Raw genomic sequence first — 15,263 nt, 5'->3', positions numbered from 1 at the left:
GCGCGGCGGCAGAGGCGGCCGAAAAATTAAAAAAGACTAAATATAGGGGTCTCGGCACCGAATATAATTTCGTACCATTTGGCGTCGAGACCCTTGGTCCGTGGGGTCCGAGCGCCTTTAACCTTTTTAAGGAAGTTTCTAAAAGGATTAGAGAGGTCACTGGTGACCGCAGAGCTGGCAGCTTCCTCGCTCAAAGAATTAGTCTTGCGATACAGCGAGGAAATGCTGCTAGCATCTACGGCACCATGCCGCAGGGGGATAGTTTTATTTTATTTTAAGTCTAGTTTTATTTATTTTTAGATCTAGGTTTTTAAGTTTTGTAGTTTAGTTTTTAGTATATTTACCAAATAAACGTTTAGTATAATTTTTTAAAGTGCATTTTAGACATAAAAAAAAAAAAAAAAATACTAATAAAGAAATTATGTAAAGAAAAAAAAAAAAATTATTTAGAACGACATATCGTACGCCTAAACTTTGAGCGTGATTTTAGACGAAAGAGTGAACGCTCAAGTCAATGACATTGTTGACATTAAAAACGTCTTGCAGTCTGCAAATTACAAAGGCAGCCGCTATAAAGATCGTAATCAATGTTAAATAGGTATTGAATGTCCTGACATTTATATTGCACTGATTATTGATATTATACTAGCTGTTGCCCACGACTTAGTCCGCGTAAATTTATTTCCCGAAACACACTTTCAACCCCTTTTTAGGGTTCCGTAGTCAACTAGGAACCCTTATAGTTTCGCCATGTCCGTCTGTCTGTCTGTCTGTCTGTCTGTCTGTCTGTCCGAGGCTTTGCTCCGTGGTCGTTAGTGCTAGAAAGCTGAAATTTGGCATGAATATATAAATCAATAAAGCCGACAAAATCGTACAATAAAATCTAAAAATTAAATTTTTTTTAGGGTACCTCCCCTACACGTAAAGTGGGGGTGAAATTTTTTTTTCGCTTCAACCCTAGAGTGTGGGGTATCGTTGGAAAGGTCTTTCAAAACTCATAGGGTTTTCAAGATTTTTTTTTTGATAAAGTGAATATATTCGGAGATAATCGCTCCGAAAGAAAAAAAAAATTTGTCCCCCCCTCTAACTTTTGAACCATAGGTCCAAAAAATATGAATAAAATCGTGGAAGTAGAGCTTAAGAAAGACATTAAATGAAAACTATAGCGGACATGATCGGTTTAGCTGTTTTTGAGTTATCGCAAAAAGTTTTCCCTTCATAGTAAAAAGACTTACTTTAATTAGGTACTGATTATGCAAATTTGCCTATTTGCTTAACTCGGGTGAAAGGTACCGTTTCATCCCTTGGTTAACAATTTACTATACTTTAAGCTCCAGTTTAGCTTATTGTGACGGAAGAGTAACTACGGAACCCTACACTGAGCGTGGCCCGACATGCTCTTGGCCGGTTATTAACCCTATTAAGGGGTGAATAATAAGCACTCAAATTATTTTTCGTAATTTCTAATATTTTCTCTTCCTACTAATTTCAAGTCCCTACTCAAAGCGTTCCCGTTACACACTTTCATCCCCTTTTTAACCCTGTTAGATGCATTTACAAAAAAACGCTGAAATTACTTTTCTCACTAAGATTTGGGGGTGTCAGGCGAGTTTATATTTTTTGTAAATGATTAATAGGAGTATCCAACTATTGACTTGCAGGAGTTATGGAATAAATACCTAAACACAATAATATGTATCATTCACTCAAAATTTAACTCATTTACGGTAAATTAAAAGACATTGCTAATGCTGTGTTAACTTGTGAAGTTAACAGCGCCATCTATCTGACTTTTTGGGGTTCCGTAGCCAAATGGCAAAATACGGAACCCTTATGGATTCGTCATGTCTGTCTGTCTGTCCGTCCGTATGTCACAGCCACTTTTGTAGAAATCTTAATGCGGTTCATAGAATACATCTACTTACCAAGTTTGAAGTTTGCTGTTTCTTATAGTGTAGTGTGTATAGTATCGGATAAAAGTGGCTGTAACATAAAAGGACAGACAGACGGACATGACGAATTTATAAGGGTTCCGTTTTTTGCCATTTGGCTACGGAACCCTAACAATAAATGTTGGGGGTTCCCCATACTTAGAACTGAAACTCAAAATTTTTTTTTTTCATTAAACCCATACGAAAAAAATGGTCTTCAAAAATGATATTGAGGTTTCTAATATCATTTTTTTCTAAACTGAATAGTTTGCGCGAGAGACACTTCCAAAGTGGTAAAATGTGCGCCCCCCCCCCCCCATGTATCTTCTAAAATAACAGAATGGTAAAACTAAAAAAAATATGTAATTACGTGAATTATTTGATGTATCAGTATTATTTGCTTTTGTAACAGCAGGGGGTGAAACTTATCCGGGCATTCTCGACTCCGTTCCGCTCAGCATTGTTATGAGGTTTGGCACAACTTGACGTCCCTTTGCATGCACAACCACAGATAAGATAATGACTTTAATTTTGACAACCCTAAATAAACAAAAGGGATAGTGCCATACATTAGAAAGGGACAGCAAGATTCGTCCCTGAATGCTAAGCGGCCAACCGCTAGTGCGTAAGAGGCCTTATTCTGTGGTAACAGTATATTCCAAGATATAAACCTATCGGAATTACGGCTATAGGATCGAAACGAGTAGGTTTAATTCCATTTCAGTCACTGTCATAACGACATTATCAATGGCGCGTTGTCAACATAATACATCTTATACTTCCATATAGACAACTGTTAATATGTTTAAAATCTTATAGTGTAACTAAAATCAATGCCTCTTGTGTTCGGGGAACGTTTTTTGGCGTACCAATGACGCAGTACGTAAAAATTCATTACGGGCCTTACCAGGCGTTTCACACTACCTCGCACAAACCTGCTAAATTAAAAGGAGTTAGAGGTGAGTTCACGCGTTGTCTTCTCCTCATACCCCTTTAGGATTGGCTAACCTATGCAACCCTAATTCGCCTTTACCACATGAATTCGCCTTAAGACGAAAGTGGAGGACCCGTGCAAACTCGCCTTTTCATACAAACGTAGGCCTCTTTTTCCTCTCTGGATATTCACATTATTGAAAATCTTTTGATACAGTTTTTTGTATATTAACCTCAACTATGCCCCTTCGTTTGATTTTTTTTAGAATTTCTAATTAAATTTTTATAATAGTTAGGAGCATTTAAAAGTTTGTATGAAATCTGTTTTTCGCTCCTAATCTTTATAATAATCAAAAAATCTAAAAAAGTCAAACGTAAGGGCATAGCTATGGTTAATATACATCAAATTATGTAAAAATATTTTCCGTAATGTCTTAACGCATTCACTGCCAACGTTTTCGTAGCGCTACACGCGTAGCCGATTCTAGCGATAACGTTTGCCCGCTTTGTGCGACTACGAACAGAGCGCCCACCGAGCGGGTTCCCGGCACTCAATGTGTTAAGGTGCAGCGGGATCAGCGATAATAGGTAGGTACGTTGTCAAAAATATGAATAGCAATCTTGATGCATTTCTCTAGTAACTTAATCGATCGTAACCTGATTAAACAACTATCACTCGATTTAAAAAAAAACACGAGTATAGATCTAAAACGCACCATTTGAAATTTGTAACTATTTTTCGACAAACATGAAATATATGAACATTAAATTGGCTTCTAAAAAAGGCCAATTTTATTTTTGATCTTACTAATCCATTACGTCATTTTGTAAAAACGAACTAAAATAAACTATTCAAAAATTATGATATCCGCGATACTGGGCATGCACGACCATCCATTCAGTACCTACTCAGCGAGCTGCGTTCGAACAAGGACCTGAGCGCCTACCGCGACCCACGTTCGACGTGTTGCCTCTCTGTCGCACTTGTAAATTCGTACGTAAGTGTGACAGGGAAGCATTAAGTCAGAATTCCACCGAAGGTATCTTCGGTAGAAATTTTTGCTAGCCCTTGTTTTTAATAAATAGCTCCTATGATCACGAGGTTTGCTAATTCTTTCTAGTTAAGATTTTCTGACTAGGGACACGTAGGGACGACAGACAGCAAACCATACCAAATGAGTTGCTTACACAAGGCAAACAACGCAACGCAATGTACTTGAAATTATAAGCTTTTATGAATGAGCAGACCTTACGGACGAACGGATCTAACACCGGCGCTTGCGCTGCATTGCGTCGCGCGATAGATATTGCATTTATAATGCTAATGGCGGAAGCGCCATCGACAAAAGGGACCTTCCCTTTTTATGGATAACATCCCATTTATTTTCTAATTAGCTGAAAAGCAACAATTAGAAAATAATATGTGGGTGTTTTTTTTTTGTGTCGACAGAAAGGTTGCTATTTATTCTATGGACATTTTATTATTTTAATCCAGTACTTCAATCCGATTATTCGGTGTTTCAATTTGTGTAAGAAAAATCAAATGAATAACATTTGAAATAAAATAAAGGCAATAAAAATTGAGTTGCGCGGTCAAAAGTTTAGGTTACTTAGTACCTAAAAGTTTCAGAATCAGAATCAAACTTTATTGATAAAATAGAACAATTCTAACACAGAAACAATTAAGTACAATAACAGTTCTAAACAGTTTAGTTTAATATTTCGAAATAGATTATGTAAATAATGTTCGCCTGTTAAATTATAGATAAGCTTCGGCGACTGGGCTACCGAGTGGACCTGAACCCGGTGGAGTACATTAACTACTGCGTTTTCGAGATTATGGGGTACCAGGTATGTACGGCAAGTACGGCCTAATTTCGTTATAGTGTAGTCTAGCCAACGCTTATATACGTACGCACCCGAACGCATTCACTAGACCTAGACGTAATTATATAGGTACAGTCGTTTGCAATAATATGTTAATCTTCTAAGGCCGCAAAAATATGTGACACGCTGTTATGGCTTATAGCTCTACAAATAAGTAAGTAAGTTCTTGTCAGATATTTATGCGGTCTTCGTTCTGTAACATATTATTGCACGTCAGGCGCTCACTACCTTCAACAATATCACGTTTAGTAAATGTCATAATTTCATAGAAGTTTGACGCTTAAAATATAGTAAACATCCCTATAATGGAACAGGCACCAGTAATGGAATGATATGGACAAATCCTGTAAAACAAGTGTTTACCATCAGTTTTTCATGGCTGGCAACATTTTACCTTAAAAAAGAGCCAAAGAGCTGCTTAAGTTTAATTTTTCATTGAGATTTGTTATTTTGAAAATGAATGGCGCCATACATTCCATGACTGGAGCAAAAAGCCACAGTTTTAATTGGCTAATAAAATTGAAACCAATTGCAGTAACTTTCATTAAATACATAGAAAACATAAAAGATGAATTGGACATTCAACTTTTAAAGCGTAAAGCGGTAGAAATTTTACAGGTGTCGGTGAAATATCAAACACACTCCAAATTTTCTCTTAAATGTTCCATGATTGGTGCCGTTAACATAACGCTTGCATTGTCTAAGCTGTCAAAGTCGCTGCCAACTTATCTTGGTCTTACTCTACCCCTTGTATCTACGCCATCAACATTTTTACTTACCTGATCTTTCGAGGCACTTTGGGTACTTAACTACAGGAGTTTTTTTTCTTTTTTTATCAGCTTTTTATTAACCCCCGACGCAAAAAAAGGGTGTTATATGTTTGATGCCAATGTCTGTCTGTCTGTGAGTGTGAAATCATAGCTCACGAACAGATGCATCGATTTCGACGCGGTTTTTTTAACGTAAAAGCGAGTTTCCTTGCGGTGGTTCTTAAATATGTTTGACAGAAATTGATCTAGGAGTTTGAAGGGTACCAGCTCTTTTACAAAATGATACAAGGGATGTTTGACATGAAATTGATTTTATCTGAGCTAGGTTTAATGAAAGATTGCAAACTTGGTACCTGCCCAGGACGCCATTTCCTCTAGTTACGCCCCTACAGTTTACAGCCAAAAACGAAGTCTAGCTCCTAAAACTCTAGGATTTAACATTACATCACCTACAATTACATCGCTTTAGAGTTTAGGTAGTTATTTTCGGAATTGTGTGGTACCTACATTCGGAGACATTCCGAATTATAAGTAGGTTATTTTTCTACTTATTCCGTAAATGAATACTTGTGTCTCCGACGGTAACTAATAGTTTGAAACCAATCACGATGACGCGCAGATTTATCAAGTTTAACCTTTAATAACATGATATTATTATGATTTATTTGTAGTTTTACATGTATGTAAAATGTATAATTGTTGGTGCAATAAAGAATATTTAGGTACTTTACTTAAAAAGATAATACGAAATATCCGATGTCGAATTACTTTCAAACATTTTTTTTGGGTATTAACATATTTCTAGCTTCATGTATTGTGCAATAAAGATTAAATAAAATAATAATAAATAAATATTTTTTCAAGATTTTTTTTTACTTGCAAAATTTATCTGTAGACAACAACTTGACTAAGCCTCACAGTAAGCTTAAGGAGGCTTGTGATGTGGGTACTTAGACACTGACATAACGACATATATACATACATTCATATACCTGCATAGAAAACACTCATGACTTAGGAACAAATTACTATGTAATTTTACAAGTGTTTTATTTAACTTGCAATGATTGTTTGTTATGTTTGTTCGGGTCAAATCTTGCAAGCTAAATTAGGCCCACATCGCATTGTTCGATTGAGCTGAAACTGTATGTGTAAGTTGGGTGACAATGCAATAGTATGGTAAAGTCGAGCTGATTTGATGATGAACACAGGAGGTGGCCATACCTCAATGTATTTGAGTTTGTTAGAATCGTGTTGATGAGTATTAGTTGCCTGTTGAAAAGAAAGTACAGCCATTAAAGCTTGTATCAAAAATGTTTTTAAACAAAAAACTTATTACTTTTAGGTGTTCCGTTGCAACATCCGTAATCTCCTACTAAACATGGAATGCGACTCGGACCCGGTCGCCTCGCGCGCCGTTCAGGCCTGCCTCATCGCCTCCGACGAGCTCCAGCGAGCCCGCGACTGCTTCTGGCTGTCCCGCCTCATCAACGAAGACATCTTCAAGAGAACACCCTACCAAGACCAGTGGCCATTCGATCTAAACATCAAACCTTATGCAACCTGCTTGGATTGCGTGGGATGCTGTGGTATTTTGAGTAGAGAGAAAGAAGACGCCGAAAAGAAAAAGCTGTTAAATTATAATGAGATTAAGCAGAATTTGCTATATGATTTGAGCAATAAAAGGGTGGATATCGATAAAATGTGAAGAAATTCACCAATGTGTTTTTTTCTAGTATTATTTTAAGTTGTTTTAGTATCGGCAAAGATTCATTGCTTAGATGGGAGGATCATATAGATGTGCGTGAGCCCGTGAGCTCCCTCACAGAACATACGCAATGCGACAAAACTAAATAAACATTTTAACATTCCTGACAACATACCAAACATAACCTACATAATTTGGTAGGGTTATTTGTTACCCACCATAAACCATACTAAATTTATGGTGGGGAATAAAAAAAATGAGACTGTGACAAGGACAAACAATTCCCCACCATAAATTTAGTAGGAGTAGCAACTCCTACTGAAAGATACATAAGACTATCCCGTTCTGTCAGTTCCCCCCACCACTCATGCCCAATCCATATTTAATACTAGATTCACGATTCATTTTTTGTTACAAAGAGCTACTAGATGTGTAAACTGTGAAGACTAACATGCCAATTCGAACATACTTACATCATGAGAAACATTAGAATATTATTTGAATCATATATTATTATTTAGTTATCGAACGTCTCGCCCGCGTCAATAAATGTACGGACAACTACGAGCAAAATACACGATAACTAATGACATAAGTTAGATTTCATTCTGATAGCAATGTACGTTCGAATTGGCTTGTAAGACAAATTCGTCTTTCTATATAGATGAAGCTGATATAATCTATTGACCGAGTTGATATAATCTATGACTGACAGCCCGATTCGAAAAATGATTAAGACACGTTTAAGATCTTGGAAAGATCGCTATCTAAACGACATGTTAAAATTGACGTTTATTTCGATTCCGCTGTGATCCCAATAAGATCTATCTACGATATTTCTTACGTGAAAGTGACATTGGTTGCCCGAATCGAGCTGCTAATGAGAACTTATCCATACCAGAACTTATCGTTATCGTATCTCATTCTTCGAATCGGACCGTGAATTCACTTCAACTTTCAGCAACCAGAGTTATGGTTGCTAAAAGTTGAGGTTTGGCAATTTAGTTAAGGCCCTGTAGGTTCGTCTTCTTCTAGCGTAAGCGAAAGTGAAATGGACGTGCGTAGGTACTCGGGATTGCGGACATCAAGTTTTTGAATTTTAATTTGTTGCAAGTTAAAAATAAGAAAAAAGTAATCGCTGAGTTCCCTGAGTTTTAAAATAAAATTGCGTATTTTTAGAAACAATTTTCATATTTTTAGGTTTTGTGCATAAATTGTGCGTTTTAGACCTATGTTGACCTGAGTCGATTCGCTGAAGATCCTAGAGAAAATTCTCAAGATTGCTAACATTTTTTGCCAGCCGTATTACATATTATCAAAAAAACGGCCAAGAGCATGTCGGACCATGCTCAGTGTAGGGTTCTGTAGTTACTCTTCCGTCACAATAAGCTAAACTGCAGCTTAAAGTACATTTCACCCGAGTGAAACAAATAGGCAAATTTTCATAATCAGTACCTAATTAAAGTAACAGACTTACTTGCAATCGGAGACTGCATGTCTAAAGATAAATATCGCATAGCGTAAAACCTTTAGATTGCTACGAGTATATAGATGAATAAAACACATATTTTAACAAACTGCAGTATATTTAAAATGATTTGGTTTATTAAAGCATGAAAAAGTAAAGTATAACAATAAGTCCTAGACATAATGCATCGTAAATGAGTGCAATAAACGAATATGAATATAAAATTAGCGGGATTGCCTCTTACTTTGTAATTTTTAGTCTTTCGTAATAAAACTGCCAATAGTCAACGGCTTTACTCATAGAGCCAACGAAACTGTTTTAGACAAATTAAATATTAAATTAAAATAGGATGAGTAAAATAAGCTAATTTTTATTTTAAGCTTTAGCTTATTTACATGAATAATGCCAAATAACTTTAACAACCCATTTAACGTCGTAATAACGTTTAACTGTAGATGTAAGTACGTCTTTTTACTATAAAGGGGAAACTTTTTGCGATAACTCAAAAACAGCTAAACTGATTATTTCCGCTATAGTTTTCATTTACTGTTTTTCTTAAGCTTTATTTCCATGATTCTTTTTCATATTTTTTGGACCTATGGTTCAAAAGTTAGAGGGGGGGGACACATTTTTTTTCTTTCGGAGCGATTATCTCCGAATATATTCACTTTATCAAAAAATGTTAATTGAAGTCCCCTATTAGTTTTGAAAGACCTTTCCAACGATACCCCACACTGTAAGGCTGAAGCAAAATAAAAAATCATCCCCCCTTTACGTGTAGGGGAGGAACCCAGAAAAAAATATTTTTTAGATTTTATTGTACGACTTTGTTGGCTTTATTGATTTAATGTCCACGCCAAATTTCATCTTTCTAGCACTATCAACCACGGAGCAAAGCCTCGGACAGACAGACAGACAGACGAACATGACGAAACTATAAGGGTTCCTAGTTGACTACGGAACCCTAAAAAAGAGTTATGATTTTTCATAGATACCGGTCTCTGAAGCTACGGCACCTTACGATGAAAGGAATCGACTGCTTCTCAATATCAACGTAGTCGCCATTTAACTTTCTGGATATTTACATAATAAAAAAAAACGAATTTGTAAGTGTATTAACCACAGCTGTGTGGTGTGGTTGTGATTACAGAGGGAAATAGGGACTGAACTAGAAGAGTTAGGCGCTTTTGAAAAAAGTATGAAATTAGTTTTTCGCTGTTTTAATTTGTTTTAGATAATAAAACAATTGAAAAAATCTAACGAATGGGCAATACATTAATTAATATTAAATAAATTATTTAAAATTATACACGGCCCGATTCGAACTTTCAAATACGTCAAATATTAGGTTTTTATACGATATGGACCGTATATGTCAGTGTCAAAAGTTTCTTTAAACAAAAACGTCACTTTTGACACTGACATACCTATCCGATCCATATCGTACATAGACCTAATATTTGACGTATCTTAAAATTCGAATCGGGCCGATAGGCAGCTTAAACATTCCCTATCGCACGACAACATATTATTATTAATTTATAACAACATTGTATTTGTACTATTCACAAGGTTATCAAATAAATTAACGTGATTGATTAACGTATGCCTACTTACTTTTATTGATCATGGTTAGTTCTAATTTGTTGTACAAGCAGTAAACATGATTCTTGTACTGCTCGCTTTATTGGCGATTCTTGTGTACTATTTCGGTACTCGGAACCACGACTACTGGGCCAAGAGGAACGTCAAGCACGACCCACCCGTGTTCCTGTTCGGAAACAACTTCAAGGGCTTCTTCGGGCGGCAAAGTTTTACGGAGGTAGCCAACGACTTATACAACCGGTTCCCTAACGAGAAAGTTGTCGGATACTACAGAGGATCCACACCCGAGCTGTACATAAGAGACCCAGATATAGTGAGGAATATAATAAGCAATGATTTTGCATATTTTCATCCACGAGGCGTTGGAAGGAATTCGGATGTGGAGCCGTTGCTGGCGAATCTGTTCCACGCAGACGGCGACCTGTGGAAGCTGACGCGGCAGCGGTTGACGCCGGCGTTCACCACCGCACGGCTGAAGGCGATGTTCCCGCTGGTGGTGCGGTGTGCGGAGCGGCTGCAGGGCGTGGCGCGCGCGGCCGCGGCCCGCCCCGGCGCCTGCGACGCGCGCGAGCTCATGGCGCGCTTCACCACCGAGTTCATCGGCGCCTGCGGCTTCGGCATCGAGACTGACTCCCTCGGCAACGAAGACTCTCACTTCAGAAAGATTGGCAGGCTCATGTTGGCCAGACCACTCCCAGTCATAATAAAGTTCATGATGTGGGAACTTTTCCCTCTTCTAAGATCCTACATTCATGTATTTGATCGGAAACTTGATGACGTATTTTTTAGTTTCGTTAAGAATATTAGAGAAGTTAGACAGTGCAAACCGTCTGGCCGCCATGATTTTATAGACCTGCTCCTGGAGTTAGAAGGCAAGGGAAAGATTGTAGGGGAATCAATTGAGCACCGGAAGCCAGACGGTACGCCTGTGACTGTGGACATGCAAATGGATTTAAAAATGATGGTGGCCCAAGTGTTTATATTCTTTGGCGCGGGTTTTGAGACGTCCTCATCGGCTACAAGTTATACTTTGCACCAGCTCGCGTTTAACCCTGAATTACAATTAAAAATACAATTGGAGATCGATGAAGTGCTTCAGAAATATGATAATAAGTTGTGCTACGACGCAGTGGCGGAGATGACGCTGCTGAGCATGGCTTTCAAGGAGGCGATGAGGATGTTTCCATCGCTAGGCGTGCTGACCCGCGTGTGTGCTCGGCCTTACACGTTCCCTGAGCTGGGGCTAACCGTGGACCCCGGAGTGAGGATCGTGGTGCCGGTGGAGGCGCTCCAGAACGATGAAAAATACTTTGACAACCCGCGGGAGTTCCGACCGGAGCGATTCACTCCTGACGAAGTGAAGAAGCGACACAAATACGTATATTTACCCTTCGGCGATGGACCCAGGGCGTGTATAGGTACGTAACGTAAATAGGTATGTGTCAAATGCGTACGTAAGCACCTACTTATATAGATTGACATCCGTTTTAACCTCAAACGGAAGCATGTCGATTTTTGCATACTAGGGCTAGGAAGCCAAGATGACAATCATTTGTAAAAAACGAAACGCTATCATTTCCATACATTATTTATGTTAATCTTAAATTAATTAATTAATATTATAGGACATCATTACACAAATTGACTAAGTCCCACAGTAAGCTCAATAAGGCTTGTGTTGAGGGTACTTAGACAACGATATATATAATATATCAATATTTATAAATACTTAAATACATAGAAAACACCCATTACTCAGGAACAAATACCCATGCTCATAACACGAATAAATGCCCTTATCAGGATTTGAACCCGGGACCATCAGCTTTGTAGGCAGGGTCACTACCCACTAGACCAAACCGGTCTTCAATCTTAAGATCTTAACGTTTCGTTTTGTTTTTTACAAACGTTTTTATCTTTGTTAAGCCCCCAGTAGATAATAGCTCACCGAACGAAAACGCTTTTCATACAAACGTAGTCCTCACTTCCCTCTCTAGATATTAACATTATTAAAAATATTTTGACAGTTTGTATATTAACCCCTATGTTTATTTTTCTTCGAATCTTTAGTTGTTATAAAAGTTAGAAGCATTTAAAAATTTGTATGAAATCTGTTTTTCGCTCCACATTTTTATACGAATAAAAAAATCTAAAGATGTCAAACATTGCTAATATCAAAGATAATATGAAATAGAGGTGGATTGTGAAAGAAAGTTTTGTAGCCGCATTAAATTTACTGCCACCTATTGACACATTAAAACTTTTAGAACACCATTTGACTTTGATCCTTATTTTTTCACAGTTATGCGTTAAATTTGTTAAATACCAAAAAGATTCAGGAGTGAGTCAGGAGTGAATCGTGCCTAAATGCGCTAGACCTGTTTTATTTTTCTATAGTCGCCAATAACGTGCTGTAATCATAATTATTTTCACAGGGTCGCGACTAGGAGAGATGCAGTCGCTCGCTGGGCTGGCCGCGTTGTTGCAGGTATGCAGCGTGGCACCAGCGCCGACCACGAGACGGGTGCCGCAAGTGGACTCGACGTCTAATATCGTGCAAGCCGTCAGAGGCGGGCTGCCGCTCCAGCTCACCGTCAGGCAATGATCGGTTTCCAACGAAGCGAGACAATATCACGAGCATAGTACAATTCCACGCATAGTACGATTTATCGACCCCATGCGCCTACAGAATTTCAACCCTTGCAATCCGAGGTTAAAATTAGATTCTACTTTCGGGAAATGTGACCTGTTTTCAAATGAATCATCAAAGCTGGATCAACTGGAGAAGGTTTAAATTTTATACATGCCGCAAAACTAACTGGTGACTGAGATCATAATGCTATCTCCTTGTTAAGACCAACCAAGAGTGAAAGACATGGCATTTTTTTTTTTATAAACACTACGACAAACGAAACTTGTATTATTTTTTCCTTTTGATTCTTACGTAATATAAGGGGGAGGGAGTCAGCTTATTCTTATTTTTCTTACATACGGGGGGAGGGGGTCAAAAACTGGATAAAATCGTGTTACGTAACAAATGAATGGCGCCAATTGAAATGAAATGAAAATCTTTATTTTAGGCAAGTTAGTGGCCGACAATAATAATACATGAATGAAAAAAATCGTAGAACAAAAGCTTAGTATATAGGTACGTTAAATGAAAACTATAGCGAACATGATCGGTCTAGCCGTTTTTGAGTTATTGCAAAAATCTACTCTTTTTAGTAAAAAGACTTACAAAGCGCTGCTTATACAGGGCGACTTCAAATTGGTAATACAAAATTAATGTTTTACACACATTTTCCCTTAACTAATCCCCTTAATTAAGTCTCATGCTATTAAATTAAGCAAAAGTATTTTTTTCTTAATTTTTAATTTATCCCTTTTGTTTAGACTTCACATGGTTATCCTACCATAATAATTAACAAAGAAGTTTAGAGAATTACAAATGAACACTTTCCTCTTTGGTTATCAATCACCTGTCACGCTATTTATGAAGAAAACATGTTTTGATTAGTAATTGTCACTTGTCAAAGAAAATAATATTTTCCGTGAGATTTTAATTTCACAATTAAATTAAAATGCCTCGACGTTATCCGTATACTAATGTTCAAAAAAATGGATATTCTTGAATTTTATTTTACTTCACGGAGTACTGTGCGAACTCAGGCATTATTTCACGAACGATACCCTGATTGCCCAACACCTACACGTGTATTAATAAACAGTACCAGCCAAAATTTACGAGACCATGGTCAGTTTACGGTTCCAGTACATGCTCAAGCACAAGGCCGGCGGGCGCGGTATTCACAAGCTTTTCGGAGTGCTCGAGTTTTTTAACCGCAATCCAGAAGCCAGCACAAGGGATGCTGCTGCGAGATTCGGCACGAGCCAATTGTTTATTTGGCGGCTAATGAAAGCTGAAGCAAAACATCCCTTTAAATTTCAAAGGGTACAGGATATTGTATTGGCTGATTACCCTAGAAGAGTTATTTTTGGGCGTTGGCTGCAGCAAAACTTACACTTAAATATCCTATGGACCGACGAGGCAACTTTTACAAGAGTCGGCCTCTTTAACGTGCACAACGAACACTGGTGGGCTGATCGTGATGCAAATCCTCACGTAACTCGGCGAGACTCTTACCAAACTCGTTTTTCTGTAAACGTTTGGGCAGGCATTCTGAATAATTGTGTGATTGGACCGTATTTTATTAACGGCAACTTAAATGGACCGAAATATGAAGATTTCCTGAGAAACGTGTTACCGATTTTGCTACAAGAGGTGCCGGAACAAAATTTAGAGAATCTCTATTTCCAGCAAGACGGTGCACCAGCACATTTTGCCCCAAGTGTGCGAAATTATTTGGATAGAATATTCCCTGGCAGATGGATTGGACGCAACGGCCCAGTCGCATGGCCGCCTCGAAGTCCCGATCTGACGCCACTCGACTTCTTTTTGTGGGGCGAAATTAAAAGGACAGTGTACGCACGGGAATCAAATACTATCGATGAACTTCGCCGAAAGATAATTGAGGCATTTAATTCTGTAAAAGCCAATGAATTTATTTTAGACAGACTCAAAATCAACCATAGACGGCGGGCCGACTTATGTGTCAGGAAAGGCGGTGGTCATTTTGAACACATCTTAAAATACGCTTAGGTAGGTTCACACTTAAACTTTTAAAGGGCCATGGTGTTAATAAACGTGATTTATGCGTTTTAAAGTGTTTCATTGTTATTTATAATTATTGCGGTAAAGAAGAGAAAATTTCGAGTTTGTATTAATCGGTAGATTAGGTACAATAATAAATGATTTAAAAAAAATAATTCGGCTTATTATTACCATAAATTTATCAGGGTCCTTAAAACCTCATCAAAACAATTTAGTTACACGAGTGTCACTTGTAGTGATATCAATGATAACGTACATTGACGATAACATCGAGTGAGAAGTAGGTATG

At 37.8% G+C, this 15,263-nt stretch overlaps 2 protein-coding genes across 2 annotated transcripts; both read left to right on the top strand.

The window, feature by feature from the left end:
* Window positions 1–2,565: 2,565 nt before the first annotated feature.
* Window positions 2,566–7,238, top strand: LOC133519687 (uncharacterized). The gene is made up of 3 exons (XM_061853740.1): window positions 2,566–2,890; window positions 4,630–4,715; window positions 6,867–7,238. Exons 1-3 carry the CDS (start codon window positions 2,803–2,805, stop codon window positions 7,227–7,229), a joined length of 537 nt encoding a protein of 178 aa, XP_061709724.1. The 5' UTR covers window positions 2,566–2,802; the 3' UTR covers window positions 7,230–7,238.
* Window positions 7,239–7,290: 52 nt separating this feature from the next.
* Window positions 7,291–13,429, top strand: LOC133519685 (cytochrome P450 6B6-like). The gene is made up of 2 exons (XM_061853738.1): window positions 7,291–11,720; window positions 12,738–13,429. Exons 1-2 carry the CDS (start codon window positions 10,361–10,363, stop codon window positions 12,905–12,907), a joined length of 1,530 nt encoding a protein of 509 aa, XP_061709722.1. The 5' UTR covers window positions 7,291–10,360; the 3' UTR covers window positions 12,908–13,429.
* The last annotated feature ends 1,834 nt before the right edge of the window (window positions 13,430–15,263 follow it).

The sequence above is a fragment of the Cydia pomonella genome, chromosome 7 (genome assembly GCF_033807575.1).
Source record: "Cydia pomonella isolate Wapato2018A chromosome 7, ilCydPomo1, whole genome shotgun sequence".
Classification (NCBI taxonomy): domain Eukaryota; kingdom Metazoa; phylum Arthropoda; class Insecta; order Lepidoptera; family Tortricidae; genus Cydia; species Cydia pomonella.
The sequence above is the reverse complement of the archived record's forward strand: the minus strand, read 5'-3'. Positions and strand labels throughout refer to the sequence as shown.

Coding starts and splice junctions, on each gene's coding strand:
- LOC133519687 (XM_061853740.1), top strand. CDS start 2,803: ATGACGCAGTACGTAAAAATTCATTACGGGCCTTACCAGGCGTTTCAC. Junction 2,891..4,629: donor TAAATTAAAAGGAGTTAGAG/GTGAGTTCACGC, acceptor GTTAAATTATAG/ATAAGCTTCGGCGACTGGGC. Junction 4,716..6,866: donor TCGAGATTATGGGGTACCAG/GTATGTACGGCA, acceptor TATTACTTTTAG/GTGTTCCGTTGCAACATCCG.
- LOC133519685 (XM_061853738.1), top strand. CDS start 10,361: ATGATTCTTGTACTGCTCGCTTTATTGGCGATTCTTGTGTACTATTTC. Junction 11,721..12,737: donor TGGACCCAGGGCGTGTATAG/GTACGTAACGTA, acceptor TTATTTTCACAG/GGTCGCGACTAGGAGAGATG.